General features: G+C 37.0%; 1 protein-coding gene across 1 annotated transcript in view; it reads left to right on the top strand.

Annotated features, from left to right (window-relative positions):
• The first annotated feature begins 23,842 nt into the window (after positions 1 to 23,842).
• The window catches only part of GBE1 (1,4-alpha-glucan branching enzyme 1), a 281,560-nt gene continuing 279,033 nt past the window's right edge, over positions 23,843 to 26,369 (top strand). Inside the window, exon 1 of the mRNA XM_080808172.1 lies at positions 23,843 to 24,372. Coding sequence (XP_080664298.1) covers positions 24,239 to 24,372 — 134 coding nt within the window. The 5' untranslated portion in view covers positions 23,843 to 24,238. The remainder of the gene's footprint in view (positions 24,373 to 26,369) is intronic.

Genomic DNA, 26,369 nt, shown 5'->3' with positions numbered 1-26,369 from the left:
TTACTGCAGCCGAGTTGGTCTGTTGATTCCATAATACTCTGAACTGTCCAGGAGGCTGTAGAGCTGAGAATGTGCTAAGAAGTCAAACGATCTTATCGTTGTATTGTAAGTTCTGTGTATTCTGGTTATACTCCTTTTTCAGGTAAATGCTTTGCAAATATTTTCTCACATGTGTCTTATCATTTCATTCTTTTAAGAGTATCTTTCAAAGAACAGAAAAATTTGATTTTGTTGAGTTAAATTTATCAATATATTTACTTACAGACCATGCTTTTCCTTTGAATCAAAGAAATCTTCGCCTAACCCAAAGTCAAAGGGTTTCTCCTATGTTTTATTCTACACTTTTAATGATTTTAGGTTTGACACTAAGTTTTATGATTCTCTTTGATGAAATTTGTATTGAATTAGCGGTATGGATCATATGGGATACATATAAAAATGCAGTTATTCAGTATCAAAGTTTATCCCTTCTGCATCAAATTTGCTTAAAACCTTTGTCAAAAATCAGGGCACCTGGGTGGCTCAGTTGGTTGGGCGACTGCCTTCAGCTTGAGTCCTGGAAATGAGTGCCACATCAGGCTCCCTGCTTGGCGGGGGTCTGCTTGTCCCTCTGACCTCCCCCCCGCCAATGTTCTCTCTTTCTCATTCTCTCTCTCTCAAATAAATAAATAAAATTAAAAAAAAAAAAAGAAAAACCTTTGTCAAAAATCAAATGATCACTTGGTATGGGTCTATTACTGGACTTTGAATTCTGAACCAACAGTCCATTTACCTATCTTTGCCCCAAGACCATATTGCCTTTATACTACAGCTTTATAATACGTATTGTAAATCATGTAGCATTTATTCTTCTTTTTAATGGTTGTTTTGCTTAGTCCAAATACTTTGCATTTCTCTATGAACTTTTCAGAATCAATTTAGCAATTTCTAAAAGACAAGAAAAGAAAAAAAAAGTCTACCAGGCTTTTCACTGGGGTTGCTTTGATTCTATAAATTAGTGTGGGGAGAACTATCATCTTAACAATATTGATTCTTCCAATCATTTAACATGTTACGTCTCTACATTTATTTAAGTGTTCCTGAATTTGCTGAAGCAATATTTTGTAGCTTTCAGTGTACAGAATTTTGAACATCTTTTGCCAATTTTATTCTGAAGTACTTCATATTTTATTTTTAAAGATTTCATTTGTTTGAGAGAGAGTGAGAGCATGAGTTGGAAAGAAGGGTAGAGGGAGAGAGAGAAGCAGACTCCTTGCTAAGCAGGGAGCCCGACACAAGTCTTGATCCCAGGACCCCAAAATCACGCCATGAACCAAAGGCAGACACTTAAGAGACTGAGCTACCCAGGTTCCCCTAAAGTACTTTATATTTTTTTAATAATCTTGCAGTTGCAATCTTAAAAATTTCAACTACCTCTCATTAATTGCTAGTGTACAGAAACAACTGATTTTCATATTTTGATCTCATATTCTGTAACTTCACTAAACTCACTTACTAATTCTAGTAGGTATTTTGGTGAGTTTCCATAAGACAATCATAATTTTCGAATAAGTACTTTTTCTCTTTCTTTCTAATTTAGATGACATATTTATCTTCCAAAATACACTATCTAGAACTTTCAATACAATACTGAACGGAAGTGATGAGAGTAGACATCTTGTGTTGTCCCTGGTTTTTAGAAAGAAACCATTTAGTCTTTTACCGTTAAGTATGTTAGCAGAAGGACTGTTGTAGATGACCTTTATCAGGTTGAGGAAGAGCCCTTCTCCTCATACTTTGCTGAGAATTCTTAGCAGAAATGGATACTGGATTTTGTCTAATTCTTTTCTTGTGCTTATACAAATAATCACATGATTTTTCATTTTAGATTTTTCATATGGTGAAATATATTGATTAATTTATAAATGTCAAATCAATCTTGCATTTCTTAGGTAAATCTTACTTGTTCATGATATATCCCTTTTATGTATGGTTGAAATTCATCTATTAATTTTCCAAAAACTATTTTTTACATATAGGCTTATTAAGGATATTGGCATGTAGTTTTCTTTTTTGGTAATGTCTTTGTCTGATTTTGTTATAATGGTAATGATGACTTTATAGAATGAGTTGGGAAATATTCCTCACTCTTCAATTTTCTGGAAGAGTTTGTGTTGAATTGGTTTTATTTCTTCCTTAAAGGGTAGATAGAATTAATCAGTGACACCATCTGGGTTTTCTTCATGGGAAATTTATTTAATACAAATTCAATGTTATATATATACAATCATGTGTGTGTATACGCACACACACACATTTATCTGTGTATTCATATACATGCATATATATTTATAGATCATCTATTTCTTCTTGAATAAGTTTTAGTAGTTTGTTTCCTTCAAAAACTTTTTCTATTTTATTTCAATTATGAAATTTATAGGCATAAAGTTTCTCATAGTAACCCTTTAATGTCTTTTTATTTTTTTTTAAAGATTTTATTTATTTATTTGACACACAGAGATCACAAGCAGGCAGAGAGGCAGGCAGAGAGAGAGGAGGAAGCAAGCTCTTCGTGGGGCAGAGAGCCTGATGTGAGGCTTGATCCCAGGATCCTGGGATCATGACCTGAGCCGAAGGCGGAGGCCTCAACCCACTGAGCCACCCAGGCGCCCCATTTTAATGTCTTTTTAATATCTGCAGAATCCATAGTGATGTTCCTGTTTCCATTCTTGATGTTGGTATATTAGTAACTTGTGTCTATTCTCCCTCTCTTCCTCTTCTCCTCCCTCCCTTTAATCAAACTGGCTATAGGATTACCAATTTTATCCATCTTTTCAACAAATTTGGTTTTGGTTTCTTTGGTTTCCTCTATTGATTTTGTTTTCAATCTCATTAGTTTCTGTTTTAATTTCTTCTACTTACTTTGGTTTAGTTAGCTCTTCTTTTTCTAATTTCTTAAAGCAGAAGCTGAGATCACTGATTTGAGAACTTTCTTCTCCAACAAGTGTTCAATGCTATACATTTCCTCCTAAGTATTGCTCTAGTGGTATCCCAAAACTCTGTTATACTGTGTTTTCACTGCAATTTATTATAAATCGTTTTCCTATTCTATTATTTCATCTTTAGTCCATGTGTTATTTAGAAGTGTGTTATTACCAAATATTTGGGGATTTCCAGATATGTTACTCTTGTTTTCTCATTTGATTGTATTCAAAGAACACACTCTTTATAATTTTAATCCTTTAAAGTAATTGAGACTTGTTTTATTATCCATAATAATCTATCTTGGTAAATTTTCCAGGTGTACTGGAAGAGGGTGCATTCACTTAAGTTGGATTGAGTATTATAGCAATGCCCATTGGGTTAGTATGTTCAAATATTCTATATTATTACTGATTTTGTCTATTTATTCTATCATATACCGAGAGAAAGGTATTGAAATCTCTACCTATAATACTGTATTTGTCTATTTCTTCTTCTAGTTCTATCAGTTTTTGCTTTATTTATTTCAAAACTGTTATTAGATTCATAGAGATTTAGAATTATTATGTCTTTTTGATAAATAGATTCCTTTATCATTGTAAAATAATCTTCTTTATTCCTGGTAATATCATGTGCCCTGAAATGTACTTGGTCTGATGTTGTATTGTAATGTACTTGGTCTGATTTGAAGCTTCATTCTGAATAGTATTAATATAGTATCTCTTTTGTATATTTATAGTTTAAGTGAATTTATTATAGGCAACATTGAGTTGATTCTTCTAATCTGACAATCTCTTTTTCATTGGAATGTCTGGACTGATTATATTTAATATGATCAGTGCTATATTAAATTCTATTATCTCTTATTTTCTTTTTGTTCTTTCTGTACTTTGTTCCATTTTCCTGCATTTTCAGCCTTCTTTTGGACTCGGTACTTTTTAGTGATTTCATTTTATCTTCTTTGTTGGATCATTAGCTATGCCTCTTTTTTTTTTATTGATTGCATTGAGATTTATAGTATACATCTTTAACTTACCACATTCCACCTTAAGTGATTTTTATATCACTATATGTACATGTAAGAGGACAGTAGTTTACTTCCATTTCTACTTCCTAGTCTTTTACTATTTTTTTCCTTTATTTTACTTATGCATATTATAAAATACACAATAATTTTATTCAAATGATGAATTGTCTTTTGGGGAAATTTAAATTATAAGCAAAATCCCTAATTTTTTTAATCCATGTAGTGACCTTTCCTGGTGCTCCTCATTCTTTTAGATGTAGGTTTTCAACTGGTATCATTTTTCATCTGTATGAACAAATCTCTTTCAAGTTCATTATAAGTCTCCTCAAAATTACTTTTTCAGCTTTTATGTCTGAGCTATGTTTTTTTTGCATTTATTTTTAAAAAATAAGTGCATTGAATATTAAACTCTAGATTGTCTGTCTTTTCTTTTACATTTTTAAGATATCCCCCTTTGAGTTTTTCCAGTGAGAAATCTGCTGTCTTCCTTATTTTCATTTGTATACATATCTTTTTTCCTTTGGCTACTTTTAAGGTTTTTCCTTTTATAGCTGGTTTTAAGTAATTTCATTATGAAATGTGTTGATGTGATTTTCTTCACTTTGTATTTAAAGCTCATTTAGCTTCTTGGAATGTGGGTGCTTAATTTTCATGAATTTTTTTTTAATTGGCCATTGTTTCTTTAAATTTTTTGTTTGTTCCTTCTTTTTTCACTACTTTAGGGATCCAATCTCATATTTGAAAGCTTTCTTGAAGTTGTTCCAGAGCTCATTGGTATGCTTTGTGTTCTTTTTAAAAACCATATTTTCTTATTTGTGCATTTATTTATTTATTTATTTACTTGAGAGAGCACGTGTGTGTATAAGTGTTGGTGTGTGTTGGGGAGTTGGTTTTCAGAAGAAGAGAGAATCTTAATCAGGTTCCACATTCAGCACAGAGCCCAACACAGGGGCCAAGATCCCATGACCCTGAGATCATGACATGATCTGAAATCAAGAGTTGGATGCTCAACTGACTGAGCCCCCATATTTTATGTTTTAAATTTTGGATAGTTTCTATTGCTTTCTTCAATAACCTAAATTCTCATTTCAGACATTGCAGTTTTCATCTCTACAAGTTTGATGTGGGTCTTTCTCCCATCTTTATTGTTTCTACTTAACATTTTAGATACATGTACTCAAGGCAAAATAACTGTTTATTCCTTGGGTCTGCTAATTCTAACATTTATGTCAGTTTTAAGTCAGTTTTGATTGATTATTCTCCTCAGTATGGATCATATCTGTCTGCTTCCTTGCATGTCTCCAAATCTTTGGTTGGGTGTCAGACCTTGTGGATTTTATTTTCTGAGTTTTCCTATTCTTATAAATATTTTTAAGCTTCATTCTTGTATGCAGTTAAGTTACTTGGAAATAGATCCTTTGTGGTCTTGCTTGTATGACTTGTTAGGTGGTTCCAGAAAAGTACCAAGCATAGGGCTAATTTTCCCCCACTACTAAGCCAAGACTTCTTTGAATACTCTACCCAATCCTACATGAATTATGAGTTTTTCTTTTATGGATCTATGGAACAGGTACTTTTCCTGGCCAACGTGAATGTTGTACACTCTTTGCTTTAATTCTTTTGAATGGTCTTCACTGCCTCTGGCAGTCTGCTCAAATGCAAATACTGATCAGTACTCTGGGGAATATTCACCTTAGACCTTCTACATGACTTGGGGTTATTTGTCTGTTCTGGTCCCTCCTTTGTGGTATTGTCCTATGAACTCTAGGCAGCTTTTTCTCTCTGGACCTCCACTTCCTCAGGCCAGGTTCTGCCTGTGTTCTTTTCTGAACCATAGTTTGGAAATTCTCTCATGACGGTAAGCTAGGACATGTGTAGGAGTTACCGCAGATGTTTTCTATCTCAGGGATCACTCTCTTCAGTTGCATTATGCCCAGCTCCTTGATTTGATATTGTTGTTGTTGTTTCCTGCAGGAAGGCAAATCTAGTCCTTTTTACTCTGATTTGAAACTGAAGTCCCAGATGATCTTAATAATGGAGATGGTCCATGGGAAGATGAAGAAATCTATATATAGTTCTTCTGCAGAAAACCCAGCTTATGGTAAAATATTGAATCAAAGTTTCTTTCTACATACACATACATATGTATATCTTTTTAATTTAAACTACATTATCCTACTCTGGGGAAGTATCGATTTTAATGAGCACCAAATTCAATTCTAAATACTGTTCACTTAAAAAAAAGAAAGGAAAAAGAAAAAAACCCTGGATACTGCAAGAGTGTCTGTCATTTAATAGGTAGTGATGACTTTATAGAAATGTGTGCCTCAAATCCAGCCACTACAATCTTTTTATATTGGAACTATTCTTAGATCTTAAAGAATTTTCTGACCTCATCCCACTAAGGAAAAATGTCAACCTTTACCTGTCAAATACTTTTTTTTTTTAGATTAAAATTGTGGTATAACTAGTAGAATACTGAGCCAGGTGAAATGATAAACTCTCTCATGAAATAATTTAATATTGTTGGCTTAGGAAATGTTACTGTTCCACATGAGAGTTAATTTAGGAGGTCCTCATTAATGCAGGTAATGCAGAGACATCTGCCAGATTAATTATCTCTGAAAAAGTTCTCAAAAAAATTTTGGATATAGGTAAATTTAATCTAGATTATTAATTTTGTGTAAAGACAGAATGTTTTAAAAAACCTTTAGTATTAAAACCAACATTAAGTAAATAGCCTTGGTTTCACTGTGATATCTTTGAACACTGTGAGTCTTTTCAAGTTTAAAAGGCATTATTACAGGGCGCCTGGGTGGCTCAGTGGGTTAAAGCCTCTGCCTTCGGCTTAGGTCATGATCTCAGGGTCCTGGGATCAAGCCCCGCATTGGGCTCTCTGCTCAGCAGGGAGCCTGTTTCCCTTCCTCTCTCTCTCTCTCTGCCTGCCTCTCTGCCTACTTGTGATCTCTGTCAAATAAATAAAATCTTAAAAAAAGAAAAAAAAAGGCATTATTATAGGGGCACCTGGATGGCTCAGTTTGTTAAATTTCTAGCTCTTATTTGGCTTGCAGTGATTTCAGGGTCCTGAGACTGGGTTCTGAGCTAAGCATGGAGTCTCTTTGGGACTTTCTCTCCCTCTCCTTCTGCCCCTTCCCCCTACTTGCTGTGTCTCTCTAATATAAATACATAACTTTTTTTTAAAGGCATTATAGGGGCACCTGGGTGGCTCAGTCAGTTAAGCATCTGTCTTGGGCTCAGGTCATGATCCTAGGGTCTTGGGATCCAGTCCCACATTGGGCTCCCTGCTGTTTCTCCCTTCCCCTGCTCTTGTGCTTTCGCTCACTTTCTCTCTCTCTCTCTCTTTCTTTCTCCCTCTCAAATAAATAAATAAAAATATTTAGAAAAAAAAGGGAAATAAGTAAAGAATTAAAAAATTTAAAAGTCATTATTACAACAGCTAATAAAAAAAAAAAAAGAAAAGAAACTCTTGGGACACCTGTGTGATTCAGTCAATTAAGCATCTGCCTTTGGCTCAGGTCATGACCCTAAGGTCCTAGCATGGACACTAGCATTGGACTCTTTGCTCATCAGGGAGCCTGCTTCTCCCTCTGCCTGCCTCTCCCCTTGCTTGTGTTCTCTCTCTCTCTCTCTTTAGCAAATAAATAGATAACTAAAATATACATAAAAAAAGAAAATCTTGAAAATGGGATACATTTCTAGAAAAGAAGTAAACATTTGAATGAAAATAGATGGGAGCAGATAGTGGAAGAATTAAATTAGGAAGAAACTTCAAAATTCGATACCTTAAGTGATTCAGTGTTATGAAAATTTTGTATTAAAAAAGGAATTCTATTAAAATTGTTTTAAGACTCAAATAGCCTAAGGAAAATGACCTCAAAGTGGGAAAAATAAATTCTTAAAATCTGGGTCATTTACCTGAGATTTCCTGTATTTCCTGCAGCTTTGTGTTTAAATTTTTTTTTTAAGATTTTCATTTATTTATTTGAGAGAAAAGATAGCAAGAGTGAGAGCATGAGCAGCAAGAGGTTAGGGGAGAGGGAGAAGCAGGTTCCTCAACAAGCAAGGAGCTCTATGTGGGACGAGATCCCAGGATCTCAGGATCACAATCCCAGCTGAAGGCTGACATTTAACCTATTGAACTACCCAGGCACCCTGTGCTTTAAACTTTTTGATGCATCACCTAGAGACCATCACTCTTTTTTTTTTCCCCCACTGAAGATCAAGTTATCAGCAAAGTACAAAATGATAATTAAAAATTTCTAGTTCAGTACCAGGCCCACATTGTTCTTTTAATGAATCAGATTATCTCAACTTTGTAAGGATTAATGCGGCACTTGTAGCAGTTCCTTTAAATTTCTCAGAACACTATGCCACCAGATAACTAAGCAGCAGCCTTGTAAAGTCAGAGTTAACAGAAGCTCAGAAAATCCATTACACTGAATTCACTAGAAGAGTCAGAAGTTTTTTATTAGGACATTCTTAAAATATTATCATTTATTTTAATTTAATATTAAGGTTTGTGTAAGCATTCAATACTATTAAAGAAAAGGGTAAAGTTAATATTGCAATATTTTTCTTCTAGGAAAAAAATTAAAATAATTGAGCAATATGTATAACAATAGTTTTTGAAAACTGCATATGTTTTCTCTCTAAAATCAACAAATATTAAGAATTTAGAAATGTAGATATTATAGGTTTAAGAAGAATTATTTTGTGTCTTCTTCAATTTCTTTCATGGGTGTTCTGTAGTTCCTCAAATACAAATACTTTACCTCTTTGGTTAGGTTTATTCCCAGGTATCTTATGGTTCTTGGTGCTATAGTAAATGGAATAGATTCTCTAATTTCCCTTTCTGTATTTTCATTGTTAGTGTATAAGAAAGCAACTGATTTCTGTACATTGACTTTGTATCCTGCCACATTACTGAATTGCTGTATGAGTTCTAGTAGTATGGGAGTGGAGTCTTTCGAGTTTTCCATATAAAGTATTATGTCATCTGCAAAGAGAGAGAGTTTGACTTCTTCATTGCCAATTTGAGTAACTTTTATTTCTCTTTGTTGTCTGATTGCTGTTGCTAGGACTTCTAATACTATGTTAACAAGAGTGGTGAGAGTGAACATCCTTGTCGTGTTCCTGATGTCAAAGGGAAGGCTGTCAGCTTTTTCCCATTGAGGATGATATTTGCTGTGGGTTTTTCATAGACAGATTTTATGAAGTTGAGGAATGTTCCCTCTATCCCTATACTCTGAAGTGTTTTAATCAGGAATGGATGCTGAGCAGACAGGACTGGAGGAGATTACGCTGAGTGAAATAAGTCAAGCAGAAAGAGTTAATTATTGTATGGTTTTACTTATTTGTGGAGCATAAGAAATAACATGGAGGACATGGGGAGATGGAGAGGAGAAGGGAGTTGGGGGAAATCAGAGGAGAAGATGAACCATGAGAGACTATGGACTTTGAAAAACAATCTGAGGGTTTTGAAGGGGCGGTGGGGGGGGGGGAGGTTGGGTGAGCCTGGTGGTGGGTACTAAGGAAGGCACATATTACATGGAACACTGGGTGTGGTACATAAACAATGAATTCTGGTACACCAAAAAGAAATTAAAAAAAATTATTTTGGAATAACTTCAGGTTTATAGAAAAATTGCAAAGATAGTATAAAGAAGTCCCATATGCCTTCACCAAACTTTCTCAATGCTAACATTTTACACAAACACATGTATTAAAACTAAGATCTTAACAATGGTACAATGTTATTAACTAAACTGCAGATTTTATTAATATTTCTCCTTTATTTAATTCCAAGATCCATTCCAGAACATCACTTTAACTATATGTATGTGCATATATATGTCTGTCTGTATGTATGTAGTTTCCTATCCAACACAACTTTATAACTTTGTCAGAACTATATATATTTTTATTTCCATTAATCTTTATTTTTTTGAAGATTTATTTATTTATTTGAGAGAGAGAGAGACAGAGAGACAGAGAGTGCAGGGAGGAGAGGATGAGGGACAGGGAGAACAAGTCTTAAGCAGACTCCAAACTCATATCAGAGCCCCACACTGGGCATGATCTCACCACTATGAGATCACAACCTGAGCCAAAACGAAGACTCAGATGCTTAAATGACTGAACCATCCAGGTGCTCTTATTTTATTTATTTTTAAATTGAATTAAATTAACATGCAATATTACATTAATTTTAGGTGTAAAAGATAGTGATGATATTTTTATATCATCATATATATCATATATCATATATATTTATATCATGAATACACACACACACACACACATATTACAGTGCTTTTATCCATTCATCTATCAATAGGCACAAGTTACTTCCATATTTTGGTTATTATAAATACTGCTGCAGTGAACATAGAGGTACATATATCTTTTCAAATTAGTGTTTTCATTTTTTTTTTCAGATAAATACCCAGAAGTGGAATTGCTGGGTTGCTATAATTATTTGACAAATCTCTATACTGTTTTCCATATTGGCTGCACCAATTTACATTCCCACCAATAGTGCACAAGGGTTTCCTTCTCTCCATATCCTCATCAACAGCTATTATTTCTTTATCTTTTTGATAATAGCCATTCTGACATGTGTGAGGTAGTATCTCATTTTGGTTTTGATTTGCACTTCTCTGTTGACTACTGATGTTCAGCATCCTTTCCTATCTCTATTGGCCATTTTTAAGTCTTCAGAAAAGTGTCTCTTCAATCAGGTTCTTTGTTGTTGTTGTGTTGTTGTTATTGAATTGTATGAATTCTTTTTATATTTTAGGTAACAACTTCTTAACAGATATATCATTCGCAAGTATCTTCTCCCATTTAGTAGTGTGCCTTTTTGTTTTGTTGACAGTTTCTGTCAATGTGCAACAGCTTTTCAGATTGATGTAGTCCCATTTGTTTGTCTTTTCTTTTCTTTCTTTTTTCCTTGCCTGAGAAGACATATCCAAAAAACAGTGCCAAGACCAATGTCAAAGAACGTATTGCCTATGTTTTATTCTAGAAGTTTTATAGTTTCAGGTCTTACATTATCATCTTTCATTAATCCATTTTGAGTTTATTTTCACATATGGTGCAAGAAAATGGTCCAGTCTCAGTCTTTTGCATGTAGCTGTCCAATTTTTCCAGTACCATTTATTGAAGAGAATGTCTTTTCCTCTTTGTATCATCTTGCCTTCCTTTTCATAGATTAACTGATCACATAAGCATGGGTTTATTTCTGGGCTGTCTATTCTGTTCCACTGATCTATGTATCTGTCTTTGACCCAGTACCATGCTGTTTTGGTTACTATAGTTCTATAGTACAATTTTAAATCAGAAGAGCTAGGGTATCACTTAACTTTTAGTCATCATGTATCCTTAGCCTTTTTCAACTGGGGATAGTGCCACAGTTTTTCCCTCCTCTTCATATCTTTCATAATTTTTAAGAATATTGATCAGCTATTTTATAAACATCTTTGAATTGGTTTTGTCTGATATTTACTTATAATCAGAAATTCTCAATTTTTTTTTTTGAAGAATATCTCAGTAGTGAAAAGTGTTTCTCATCACAGCATATCAAGGGTTATATCACAACATGTCTTATCACCAGCAGCATTAATTTTGTTCACTTGGTGAAGGTGGAATCTGACAGGCTTCTCTACTGTAAAGTTCCCATTTTCTGTTTCCATATTCTATTATTTGGAAGCAAATAACTAAAGTCTAGCACACATTCCAATGGAAGAGAATTAAGACCCACCTCCTGGAGGGAGAATAATTTATTTAGAATTTTTCTGAAGGAAGATTTTTTCCTTCTGCCTCATTACTTTGTCAATCAGTTATGTATATTAGAAGCTACTTGTGAATACTATTACGAGCATAGCCCAGAAATATTGCTGGTTCAGTTCCAGACCATCTCAATAAAGCAATATTGCAATAAAATGAGTCCAGTAAATTTTTTTCATTTCTCAGTGCATACAAAAGTTATGTTTATACTATACTGTAGGCTATTAGGTGTACAATAGCACTATATTTACAAAATGTACATGACAATTAAAAAATACTTTACTGCTAAAAATGTTAACCATCATACGAGTTTTCATCAAGTTATAATCTTTTCGCTGCTGGAGGGTTTTGCTTTGAGGTTAATGGTTACTGACTAATCAGGGTGGTGGTTACTTATGGTTGTGGGTGACCATAGCAATTTCTTAAAATAAGAGAACAATAAATTTTGCTGCATTAATTGACTTTCTTTCATGAACAAGTTCTCTATAGCATGTGATGTTGTTTTTTGTCCACAATAGAATTTATTTTAAAATTGGACTCAATCCTCTAAAATTGAGCTCCCCACTGCTTTATCTACTAAGTTCATGTGCTATTCCTAATCCTTTGTCATTTTAATAATCTTCAAAGCAACTTCTCCAGAAGTAGATTCCATTTGAAGAGACCAATTTCTTTGCTCATCTGTAAGAAACAACTCCTCATCTGTTTAAGTTTTATCAAAAGACTGCAGCAATTCAGCAATCTTCAGGCTCCAATTCAAATTCTAGTTCTCTTGCTATTTCCACCACATTTGCAGTAACTTTCTTCACTGAAGACTTGAAACCCTCAAAGTCATCCATGGAGATTGGAATGAACTTCTTCTAAAGTCAATATTTTGGCCTCTTTCACTGAATCACAAATGTTCTTAATTGCATCTAGAAGGGTGAATCCTTTACAGAAATTTTCTAACTTTTCCCCAGATCCATCAGAAGAATCACTATCTCTGGCAACTAAGGCCTTATTAAAATACACTTCTTGGGGCACCTGGGTGACTCAGTCAATTAAGTATCTGCCTTCAGCTCAGGTCATGATCCCAGCGTCCTGGGATTAAGCCCTGCATTGGGCAAAGAGTCTATTTCTCTCTTTCCCTCTGCACTCTCTCTCTCTCAAATAATAAAACAAAATAAAATCTTTTTTTAAAATGCACTTCCTAGGGGCGCCTGGGTGGCTCAGTGGGTTAAAGCCTCTGCCTTCAGCTCAGGTCATGATCCCAGGGTCCTGGGATCGAGCCCCGCATCATGCTCTCTGCTCAGCAAGGAGCCTGCTTCCTCCTCTCTCTCTGTCTGCCTCTCTGCCTACTTCTGATCTCTGTCTGCCAAATAAATAAAATCTTTAAAAAAAAAAAAATGCACTTCCTAAATAGTAAGATTCGAAAGTCAAAATTACTCCTTGGTCCTTGGGTTGCAGGATGGATACTGTGTTGACAGTCATGAAAACAACATTCATCCCATTGTACACCTCCATCAGAGTTATTAGGTGACTAGGTGCATTGTTAGTAAGGAGTAGTGTTTTGAGAGGATTCTTTTTTTTTTTTTTTCTTTTTTTTTGAGCATTAGGTCTCAACAGTAGACTTAAAATATTTAGTAAACCATGTTGTAAAGAGATGTTCTGTCATCTAAGTTTTGTTTTCCCATTTATAGGTCATAGAGTAGATGTAGCATAATTCTTAAGAACCCTAGGATTTTCAGAATGGTAAATGAGCATTGGCTTCAACTTTAAGTCACCAGCTGCATTAGTACCCTAACAAGAGTCAGCCTTTGTAGCAGGCATTGACTTCTCTTGCTACAAAAGACCAAGATGGCACCTTCTTCCAATAGAAGGTTATTTAATCTACACTAAAAAGCTACTGTTTAGGGTAGCCACCTTCATTAATTATTCTAGCTAGATCTTTTGGAGGATTTGCTGAAGTTTCTACATTAGTACTTGCTGCTTCACCTCGTACTTTGCTGTTAAGGAAATAGCTCCTTTCCTTGAACTTCAGGAAACTGCTTTAGGTAGCTTCAAACTTTCCTTCTGCAGATTCTGTTCTGTCAGCCTTTATAAAGTGAAAGAAAGTTAGGGCCTTGCTCTAGATTAGGCTTTGGCTGAAGGGAACTCTGGCTGGTTTGATCTTCTATCCAGACCACTGAAACATTCTCCAAATCAGCAATAAAGCTGTTTGTTTCACATTCTTATTATTCATGTGTTCATTGGGGTATAACTTGAATTTCCTTCAAAAACTTTTCCTTTGCATTCATAAATTGCCTATTCATAAATTGGCTATGAATTGCATTCATAAATAGGCAAGAAGCCTAGCTTTTGGCCTAGCTCAGCTTTTGGCATGTCTTCCTCACTAGGCTTAATCATTTCTAGCTTTTGATTTAAAGTGAGAGACATGTGACTCTTCCTTTCACTTGATCATTTAAAGGCCATTGTAGAGTTATTCATTGGCCTGATTTCAATATTGTTGTGTCTCAAGAAATAGGGAGACCCAAAGAGAGAGACACAGATAAAGAATGGTCAGTCAGCAGAGAAGTCAGAACATACACACTTATCTATTAAGTTCACCATTTTATAGGAGTGTGATTCATGGCACCCCTAAACAAGTACAATCATAATATCAAAGATCACTGATCACACAGATCACCATAACAAATATAATAAGAAGAAGAAAGTTTGAAATATTGTGAGAATTACCAAAATGTGACACACAGACGCAAAGTGAGCAAATGCTATTGGAAAGATGTTGCTAATAAACTTGTTGCCATAGACTTTCAGTTTGCAAAACATGCAGTATCTGTAAAGTACAATAAAATACAATAAAAAGGTTTGCCTATACTTCTAAGAGTCCGATACAACTATTATTCATTTTGTTGCTCAAATGATTCCTGCTTTGAGTATTTGGGACTCTTTTTGGTTGGTTCCTATGTCCCTTTGACATGCCCTCATAGTCTTCTCTGTTTCCTCATCCTCTTTCTTTTCTTGTTCTTTTTCATCTTCTTCTTCTTCCTCTGTTCCTTCTTCTTCCTATTCTTCTTCCTCTTCCTCATCCTCATCCTCTTCTTCTCCTTCTCCTCTTTCTTCTCCCTCTTCTACTTCTTCCTCTTCTTCCACCTCCTCCCCCTCCTTCTCCCCCTTCCCCTCCTCCCTCCCCTCTCCCCTCTCTCCCCTCCTCCTCCTTCTCCTCGTCCTTCTTCTTCTTCTTCTTCCTCTTCCTCTTCTTTTTCTTCTTCTTCTTTTCACTCTCTTTCTGGCATTATTAAATGCTTCAGGTTTATCTTGCATTATTTTTACCCAGTCCTAGAATCAGCCATTTCTTTAAGGAGCCCTGGTTCTTTTTGCTGGAGAATGGTATTTAGAAACTAAGATCTCAGTGCTGGGTATGCTTGTTGTTACTGTGATGTCACTGCTTCCATGTTCTCTCAGCAGACAGAACTAAGAAATATAAGTGTTATGCAAACCCAGGCATAGACATTTTTAAAAATATATTTATCTCTTTGTGAGTGTGTGAGGGGGTAGGTGAACTCATATCACTCTCTCTGAATCTAAATTCAGGACCACAGGGTTTATTCTATCCTTCCCCCATTGCTTATTTGTAATTTCTATCTCTGACAGCATGAAACCTGGCTCCAGTTATCTACAACTTATTTACTTATTTGCTCAACCAATTGTGGTATACATGCAGAGTAGCCTTAGGATTCTTAGTCCATACTGCTGTGAAATATAAATTTACCAACTAGAATATACTGTTTATATACAGCTCTTTTTGTTTTTAGCCTTATAGTATTCAGTCAGACAATAGTTTCTGAAATTAATTTAGGTTAGCTTCTTTTTTTCTTCAATAATGCAGTTTCAAAGAGAATTGTCTTGAGTAAAAAACACAATATAGGTGATATGGAATTTAGAAATGTAATGTTGCAAAAGTTCATTTTGAAGATGATTGTCATTAATTTTTACAGAAGCAATATTCTAAAGCATTTTAACCCATCATAATTTTAACTCACCTCAATATTATCAGAGCTCTTTGTCTTTTAGGTGGGGCAATTACAGCATTATATCAAGTCCTACTGGAGTGAAGGCAGAGTTGGGGAAGATTACCTGCTGTGACTTTTATTAGATACTGGCAGTATCTAATAGCATAACTCTGCTTCCTCCCCTCTAAATTAATTGAGTTGCCTTGGTCTGCTACCCTTCTTGTCGTGGTCTTGATATAATATTTGAATGTCACATTTTCCCAATGACATGCTTTACTATATTATAGAAAATAAAACTGAGGTTCTGAAAGTGACTTATCCAAGGTCATATGGCTTATAAATGGTAGAGCTGAAACTAGAATTCAGTCTGTTTAAAGTAAAAAATATGAAAATTTATCATATTAATGTTAGAACTTCATGTCCTGCAGAAGAATACAGTGTGGCTGGGTTCATGGTTAAAACACCCAGATTGGAGCGCCTGGGTGGCTCAGATGATTAGGTGTCTGTCTTTGGCTCAGGTTATGATCTTCAGGTCCTGGGATCAAGCCCTATGTCAGGCTCTCAGCTCAGTGGGGAGTCTGCTTCTCCCTCTTCCTCTGCCTCTCCCCCTGTTTGTGCTCTCTCCCTCCATCTCTGTCTCTCTATCTCTCTCAAATGAATAAATAAAATCTTAAAAAAAAAAAAAAACCTAGATTTTTTTGATTTAGTACATGGACATTTTTATAGTCTTTGAATCACCCATTTCCTATTTCTTTATTGTCAGTTGGCTCAAACTATGCAACTCTAAAGACATTTCTACCTAAAGAATACAAATAGGGTCCTATTCTAGTCAACTTTCTCATACTTTACAGTTTGTCTTTTGTCTCTGAATAACTTGGCATGGTTATCTTACAGTGCAATTTGAATAGATTGGCTCTAGTTGAATAATTTAGCTTTGACCTTGAACATGTCAAATTAAAGTGCAATTTCATTAAAATGTTCAAAGTCAACATAATTTTTTGTTTTATTTTGTTTTATGAGGATTTTAGAGTGTCCACTATGTACTCATGGGAACACCTGCACAGATAAAGAATTTTCTGAGAATAGTTCTGGTTCAATGTAGTACAAGCTTATCAAAGAAAAGGTTTTTTCCTTTTTTTTTTTTTGCTTATAACCAATCATGGATTGATATCTTCTTAGAGTAAAATTAAAATACTTTCCTAAAGAAAGAAAAAATATAAAATACCAAATACAAGGCCCAATTTCTTATATATTTCAAGTTGATATTGAAGTTTCTAAACATTTTTTCTCAATTTCTGTATTTTTCTGTTAGTGGGTTGGTCACAAGCATTTGTTTACCAGCATTGGTCTATGGAACATATTGGTCACTGGTTAGAGGATTCCTTTAGAAAACCTCATGCTCATCATATTCCTACTCAGGTTTCACTGACATATCCAATGCCCCCCCCCTCCCCTGGAGGTGTGTTAACTATCCTCAAGATCGTAATACTTTCTTACTTTTGTACTAATCTCAGCTATTACACAGCATTGTATATGACAGACATTACTGTTCTTTGCTATAGTATTGTCTTTGCAGAAATATAATCATTTCTTAAGTCATTATTACATGTCACATAGAATTTTAAGTATCTTATATGTATTAAGTCATTTATTCCCTCAATATGAAAATTGGTACTACTATCATTTCCACTTTATAGAAATGGAAAATGAAGGACAAAGAAATTGATTTCCTGTGATCGTAGTTAGTGAGTTAAGATCCAAACTCAGGTAGCCTGGTTCCTAAGTCTGTGTCCTTGCCTTATCATACTGTTATCCATAAGATAAACTATGAAAAGGACCTTGTGTATATCTAAAATTGGCTTCTGAGGGGTGTCTGGGTGACTCCATTGGTTAAATGTCTGCATTCAGCACAGGCGACCTCAGGGCCCTGGAATCAAGCCCCACATTGTGCTTCCTGCTCAGTGAGGAGTCTGTTTCTTCCTCTACCCTTCTCTCCTCTCATGCTCTCTATCTCTCTCTCAAATAAATCAATAATATCTTTAAAAAAATAAAAATAAAATTGGCTTTGGAGTACATTGTTCAAAATGTTCCTCAATCCCTCTCACTTATGGAGCCATTTTTTTTTAACTCTTTCAAGTTTTCATTTAAATTACAGCTAGTTAACATATGCTGTAGTATTAGCATCAGTAATACCTTATGATTCATCACTTACATATAGTACCCAGGACTTACCACAATTGCATTCCTTAATACCCATCACCCATTTAACCCATCTCCCTAATCACCTCCCTTCCAGCAAACCTCAGTTTGTTCTCCATAATTAAGAGTCTGTTTCCTGGTTTTCCTCCCTCTTTTCTCCCTGCACCCCCATGTTCATTTGTTTTTTTTTTTTAATTTCACATATAAGTATTTGTCTTTCTCTCACTGACTTATTTCACTTAGCATAATACAGTCTAGCTCTAGCCACATCATTGTAAATGGCAAGATTTCACTCTTTTTAATTTTTTATTTAAATTTAATTAATATATAGTGTATTATTTGTTTCAGGAGTAGAATGTAGTTACTCATCAGTTGCATATAATAGCAGGTGCTCATTACATGAAGTGTGCTCCTTAATCCCCATCACCCAGTTACCCCATCCCTCCACCAACCTCCCCTCCAGCAGCCCTCAGTTTGTTGCCTGTAGTTAAAGAGTCTCTTATGGTTTGCCTCCCTCTGTTTTTATCTTGTTTCATTTTTCCTTCCCTTCCTCTATGTCCATTGGTTTTGTTTCTTAAATTCCACATGAGTGAAATCATATGGTATTTGTCTTTCTCTGACTTATTTCACTTAGCATAGAATACTCTAGCTCCATCCATGTCATTGCAAATGGCAATATTTCATTCTTTTTGATGGCTGAGTACTATTCCATTATCTATATCTATATCTGTATCTATATCTATATCTATATATATATCTCACCTCTTCTTTATCCATTCATCAGCTGATGGATGTTTGGGCTCTTTCAGTAATTTGGTTATTGTCAATAATGCTGCTATAAACATCAGGGTGCATGTGTCCCTTCAAATCAGTATTTTTGTGTCCTCTGGGTAAATACCTAGTACTGCAACTGCTGGATTATAGGGTAGTTCTATTTTTAACTCTTTGAGGAACCTCCATACTGTTTTCCAGAATGGCTATACCAGTTTGCCTTCCCATCAACTGTGTAAGAGTTCCCCTTTCCCTACATTCTCACCAACAGTTGTTGTTTCCTGTGTTGTTAATTTTAGCCATTCTGATAGGTATGAGGTGACATCTCATTTTGTAGAGCAAGAGAGCGCACGTCCACAGAAAGGGCAGAGGGGCAGAGGGAGATGGAGAAGCAGATTCACCTCTGAGCAGGGAGCCTGATGTGGAGCTTGATCCCAGGACCTTGGGTTCATGACATGAGCTGAAGGAAAACTCTTAACTGAATGAGCTACCCAGGTGCCTCCATCCCCCAAGTATTTTTATTAGCCACCTCGAATTCTTTTTGTTAAATAGATGGTATATAAATATGCCAATTAATGCCCTAAAGCAGTTCTTCTCTCATATGATTTAAATAACATATTTAAATAAAATATATTCCCTAGTAGTTTTGAGGATCAGATGTCTAAAATCAAGGTGTCAGCAGGGCCATATATCACCTGGAAGCTTTAGGGAGAATCTATTCTTTGCCTTTTCCAGTTTCTGGTGCCTACTGACATTCTTTGACTTATGTCTGTATCACTCCAATCTTTGCCTTCACAGTCACTTTACTCCCCCATCTTGTTTCTGTCTGCTCTGCGTATCTCTTCTAAAGACACTATCATTGGATTTAGGAACCAGATAATCTAGATACTGTAGGATGATCTCCTCGTTTCAAGATCCTTAATTGTGTCTGCAAAGACCTCTTTCATAAATAAGATAACGTTCACAGGTCTTACGGATTTGGACTGGGCACATCTTTTGGGGAGCCACCACTCAAGCCATCATAATAGGTGATTATAGTTGCATGAGGCTTTAATCCATGGGCTTTGTGACTTAAACTTTTACATGTAAAATGTCTTTTTATTTTTTTGTCCACTTCCTGGCTCTTCATTTTCTTGTGGACCAGTTAAGTTTGCCAGGGATCTGGGTTTCATTCAGGTAAGGTTGACAGATAGTGTTTTAAGTTTTGTCTAATTTTTGTCTTGAAGTCTTAAAAAAAAAAATAAAACTCTCCTACATATTTGTCTCTATATTCATCTTTCTGAGAGGTAGGATAAAATAGTTCTTAAAATCATAGACTGTAAAAGGTGTACCTGGATTCAAATCCTGACTCCTACTAGCTGTATTATCTTAAGCGATTTTCTTCATCTCTATGTGTCTTTATCATAGGGTTAACTAAGGATTTTACACATACACACCACACCACACAATGGTTAAAACGGTGCCTTGACTGTGGCAAGCAGTGTATTACTATCAGCTTTTATAGTAAAGAAGCACTACAGTCTTTCAGAATAAGTCCATTATGATAAGCTCAGCTATCTGATCCTTTCTTACAAGATTTTATGCCTAAAAAGTTTGTAAACATTTCAAATAAAAAACAATTCAGAAGTACTGAAAATTTCACATATATAATCACTAGAGATAACATAAAGGCATAAGGGAAGCCTGAAACTCCAAGTTAAATGAAAACTGCCATTTGATTGGGTAAGTCTGAGACCAAAGAAAATTGTTTAAGTTCTAATGGAGAGGACAAGATGTTCAGAGTATTTGTCACAAAAGTTAGAGCCTTTCACCTTTAGGTCACTGATTCTCATCCAACTGGCGACAAAAGTAATTGAAAATCATTATCATCTAAAAACCATTAAGTACTGTCTCTGAAAAAAAGTTGTTTGCTTCGGACTGACTTCCAGGCAGTAACAATTACCATCACATTGAACACCCTCTACTTGGCCATCTAAGTAGAGAGGTTAGAGGGTGAGCAAGTCTGAAGATAAAATGACAACCGGGACCTCCAAGGTCCTCTGAGAGGCTTGGCAGGTGTAGAGGGAAGGCTAGCTGGCTACTGTCTCTGCTCAATTTAATCCAGAAATAAGTGCGTATCAGTTTGGAGACTGAGATTCTTACAGTCTATATAGGAGAAAATTTTAAACTAGTTTCATGGAGTGTAATTTACACCCTAAAATTCACCTGCTTTAAATGTATAATTCAGTGATTTTTGGTAACTTACAGAATTGTGTAGCCTTTGCCTCATCCAGTTTTAGAACATTTTAATGGAGGAATTTAAAGGAATATATATCCAATTGGACATTGTAGTGGCATCCTAATAGTCTAATAGTCTCTCTGCTCGCATTCTTGTATTCCATTTTCCATAGGGAAGATATTTTTTTAAATGTAAATATTTTTTAAATGTAAATCAAACTTAATCAGTTTTCTGCTCAAAACCCTTCTATAGCATCCTATCATACTTAAATTACAGCTCCGATATGATCAAACAGCTGCCTAGCTCTCACACCCTACTTCTTGGTATTCTTCTTACTATAGAGCAGGTACACCAGAATTCTTTTTTCTGTGACTAAATCTACTCATTCCCCATTGCAAACTCTTTACTTGCAATGCTCTTTCTTTCATGGCTTATTCCTTGTCATTACACTTAGCTTAAATGTCAGTTCTGAGAGCCCCTCCTTTACCACCATAACTAAAGCAGACGTATTAGCTTAATTTTAATTTTCTGCATTTATTACTATCATATTTATTACAACTGGACATTTACGGATTTTGAGAAGCATTTCTTATATGTTAGTTGACATTCTTTCGCCCCCCACCTCTCCCATGTAAGCTTTATGACAACTGGGACTTGTCTTGTTTACCTTTTAGCCCAATACCTAGGAAACTGAAGTGGCTGTCACATGGGACCTCATTAAGTACTTGCTCAATAGTGAAGAGAGAATAGGTCCCTGCTCTCTTGGAGTTTACATTCTAATGGGGGAGATCAGTACATAAGAGAAAAGGAAAAAGAGAGAGATAGAAACACCTAATTTTGTTAATTGCTGCATGGGAGAGAAAGTGTTATAATAGATTCTGAAGAATCTTATTAAGTAGTGGAAGCAGAGGCTTCTCAAGATGAGTTGACATTTACGCTGAGAAGGAATGCTGGGAAGAACCAGCCATGTAGAGCTGAGTCATGAAGAGAATTCCCAACAGAGAAGGGCACATAAAAAGTCTCAAAGGCTACAAAGTTCTGTGAGTCCCAGGAAAGTCAGTATTTCTAAAGAATAGTAAAACCTGATGAGATGAGAAAAGTGGTGGATACATAGTCAGGGTCCAGATAATACAAGAGTTGTTAGGGAATGATAAGAAGTCTATATTTAACTCTGAGTGAACAAGCATGTCACTTAAGTTGTATGATTTACTCCTTGGGTAGAGCCTTACTATTCAAACTGTGCCCCTAACCAGTAACAGCTGCATCACCTCTGAGCTTGTTAAAATTGCAGAATCTGAGGTACCATCCAGAACTGAATGAGACTAAGTACTTTTAGTGACATCCTCAAGGGATTTATATGCACATTAAACTTGAGAACACCAGACAAAGGATTAGAGGGGAGAAAGAGTAAAGACGGAAACTAGTTGGGGCACCTGGGTGGCTCAGCTGGTTAAGCATCTGCCTTTGGTTCAGGTCATGATCCCAGGGTCCTGGCATCAAGCCCTACATCAGGCTCCCTGCTCAATGGGGAGCCTGCTTCTCCCTCTCCCACTCCCCCTGCTTGTGCACCTCTCTGTCAAATAAATCTTTAAATTTCAAAAAAAAAAAAAAAAGAGGGAAACTAGTTAGATATGTTAGTCCAAATGAGAGGCTGCTTGTATGAGTGACAGCACAAAGGATGGGAAGACTCATTTAGGGTGTATTTTGGAGATAGTTTAGGTCTTTTAGCCAGCTAAATGGAGATTTCTGTAGGTAGTGATACAAACCTGGATTTCTGAGAAAAGTTTAGGTTAAGAGATACAGATTTGTGGGTCTATTGGGTAACTTGCTTCTGAGTTTCAAGTGCTGTTTTACAATGTTTTATATTTTATTGACATTTGCATGTTGTCATCTTCATGAAAAGTAAAGTATGCCTTTCTGAATGTTGTCCAAGTCCTCCACGCTTTCACTTAGAGATCCTCTTTTGCTAGGTATTGCTCATCAAGTCCTTTATTAACCCTTTCACAAAAAATGTTTTGAATGTTTTAAAATTCAAGGCCAATGCTAATCAACAATCTTCCCTTTCTGTAGCCCCTAGAATTCTCCACATCCAAACCTTAACTGGGAAAGAGACTCAGAAACTCTCCAGTTCCTAGGTTCAAAGCAATTTGGAAACTCCTGGGTTGGTGGGTCCAATTCTCTCCATGTACATACAATGCTGTACTCTCCAAAAAGAATCGTTAAGCCAGAAGCCAGTTAATGGGAATGAAAGAACATCAGGAAGTTCCAATTGGGGAAGTTTACATAGGGTTCACCCTTCTTAAGCTAAGAAGAAGAGCGATTTCTTGCATTAGCACTTCATTAGTAAGTGGTACATTTGAAATCCAATTTAATGTTCTTCCTGTACCATTTATCAAGGAGAGTTCAGTTTAATCGTCGAAAAAATTTGTTACAATTATAAACAAGAGCAAAAAGTATTTTGTTTTGTTTTTTTAACCCCCTTTGTTTCTTTTTGAGGTATGGGAAATGGGCAAAATTCTTGCCACGGTTTCAACTCTCTGCCGCTGGCAACCCAGAGAATAGTATCAGAACATCACAGTATCCCTGGGATCTTTCCAGGATCCTGACTTTCTTTGGTTAATTCATGTGACAAGATAACCCTACATGAGTTTCTGGGTAGACAATGGTGTGAACATTCTCAAAGGTATTCCTATAGCCATACTTCCTCTCACAGTGAATTTATTTGCTGTCTGCAATACGGCGCTAACAAATTCTCAGAACTTTGAGAAAGTCCCCTCCAAGAAAACCACACATCCATGTGAAAAGGATGCCACAGGAGTTGTTTACAGAAGAAAAGCTGAGGGTTAGCTCTGGAGCCAAGTAAGGGTCAGGGGAAGGGAGGGCAAGGCTGAGCTCCGGCAGCTGCCGGGATCCGCCTGCTAGGGCGGCCTCGGCCCAGCCGGGAGGAGGTTGCAGAGGAAGGGGCAAGTCTCCCGGCCTTCAGGTGCTAGCCGCGTGAGTGGGCGGAGGCCCTGGACGCCTCACCCCCTGCTCGGGAGGTGCGTCCGGGAATCACCCTGGGTCCCGCTCCGCCCCGACGCCGGGGGAGTTGGGGGGGGGGGACGAACGGCCGTTCACTCCGGCTATAAAGGGCCCTGGGCCGCCAAAGCTCGCCGCAGCGTCCTCCGGCTCCGCCTTCGCCGCCTTCCTCCCAGTTAGAGCTCCAGTTCCCGCTCTGGTTCCAATCGACCCTCTCGGGCTCAGCTACTCGGGCTGCAGCAGAAGATGGCGGCTTCCGAGGCTCGGGCCGACAGCTCTGAGACGGCGCTGGCTGCAGCCCTGGCGGACGTGCCGGAACTAGCTCGACTTCTGGAGATCGACCCGTACCTGAAGCCCTTCGCCGGGGACTTCCAGCGCAGGTACCGCCTGACGCCACCTCAGCGTTCTCTACCCCCATCCCCCCTCTCTTCTTAGCAGACAGGCTGCCTTTCAGGCGCGGGCTGCGGGCTCCCGCCGCCCCTCGGTTCCGCCGCGCGCAGGCCCCGCCCCTTAGCGGTCCCGCCTCTTGGGCCCCGCCCCGCCGCTCGCTGGCCCGCCCCCGACCTCGGAGGGTAGCAACTTTTTTGGGTGGGCGGCGGGTTGAGCCCGTTACCTGGGTCCAGTGTCTTTCAGAGAGGGGTTTGATAACTCTGGCACCCGGGCCGGGCGTGGCAGCACTGAATAAACTTTCCTCATCCCCTCTCCCTTCCGTTCGAATCCGTGGTTTTGCGCCATTGGGTACGTGCTTTGACTCCCAGCACTAGTTTCCTCAGGCGCTCTACCGAGCGAGGCAAAGCCACTGCAGATTTTCTGACCTTTCCGTTCACAGAGTTGCCCTGTGAATTAGCGTGTGCGTAACACTCGGCCTGTGTAATCGCGCGTTTGCGTTTTTCGTTTATTTCATTGCAAATACTGTGATTTTATGTCCAACACGATTCTTTCAGGCAGCTTGTGTTCTTTCCTTGTTACTATATCCTCTCTCAGAGGAGATTAGCGTATTTTGGCCACTTTATTTCCCGCGGGCCAGCTTTGATGAGTAAACATAGAGCAACATTTGTCAGCAACATTTGTCTGTGTTTGGCATTGCCATTCGGAAGAGGGAGAAAGGCCTTTGAAGCCAAACTTCTATCGAGAGATTTAGGAGCTTTAGCTTTAGTTTGTCCCCCCATCATGCTATAGTAACTTGGTTTAGCACAGTAAAGTTGCTGGCATAATAATTGTAATAGTAGTCAGCTTAACTTCAAAGGTATAGTTTTTAAGATTAAAACAGTTGTCATACCAGTGATGGTAGTTATATTTGTGAGATAAGCACATTGTGATTTAATGGTTTTCTGACCTTTTAGCCAAGTGACTCCAAGAGGACAACTACCATGGCAACAGAATATGCATGGTCACATTTTCAAGTAATAGAAAATTGCCGTTATTTATTTATTTATTAAGATTTTGTTTATTTATTTGACAGAGAGAGAGCAAGCAGGGGGAGCAGGAGAGGGAGAAGCAAGCCCAATACCCGCTTGATCCAAGTGGAAGGCAGACACTTAACTGACTGAGCTACCCAGGCGCCCCAGAAAATGGCTGTTTAGTTATTGGCAAGAAGCAGTATTGGGGGTACTGGAACAGGATTGATTTGGAATTTGGAAAAAAAAAAAGTTCATAACTTGGCATTGTCATTTACTACTTGCATTTAATCCAGCAACTGTTTATTAAGGATTCCCTGTGAACAAAAGAAGTTGAGGACACAAAGTTCAATATAACATCTCATTGCAGAGCTTGTTTATCCTAATGAATGAGCTCTCCTCGAAGTAGTCACCTTGAGCTGTTGCTCAGTTAGTCAGGTGATTGGGGCCTTACACAACCTTATGAAATTGCTTTCAGTATTTACAGCTTCCATTTTCAAAGTGACTGCATAATCTTCATGGTTCAAAATTGGATTTGATGTAGAAATAGTCAAAAAATTTTGAGCAAAAGATGGTAGTCAGATTTTTTTGATGTGTTTATTAATGATGATCCTAATTTATTTCTATGCTTTGTAAATAACAAAAGACATTTCTAAAAGAAGACTTGTGGGATGTTTTCTTTATGTTTCCCTACCTTCTTTAAAACAAAAAAAGATCACAGCTGAAGACCAACCCTTGTTAAGTGTGTGTTTCTCGTAATTCACTTCAACTCCATTGGGACTGAAGCAGTTAGGATCCTCTTTTATGGTTTGTCACAATTAATGGGAGGGACAAAGGCCAGAATAAGGAAGTGAGGGGAATCCAGTGTTTTTGATGAAAAGGCTAATCCATTGGCCCCTTGTATCTGACTCTGACCTGGATTCTACTTCTCACCTTGGTTCTGAGTAATTGCCATTTCCAGCACACATGTTCCATTTAGG

This window comes from Martes martes, assembly GCF_963455335.1.
Source record: "Martes martes genome assembly, chromosome: 1".
Taxonomy (NCBI): Eukaryota; Metazoa; Chordata; class Mammalia; order Carnivora; family Mustelidae; genus Martes; species Martes martes.
Note: the sequence above shows the minus strand (reverse complement) of the source record. Positions and strands in the feature narration are given on the sequence as shown.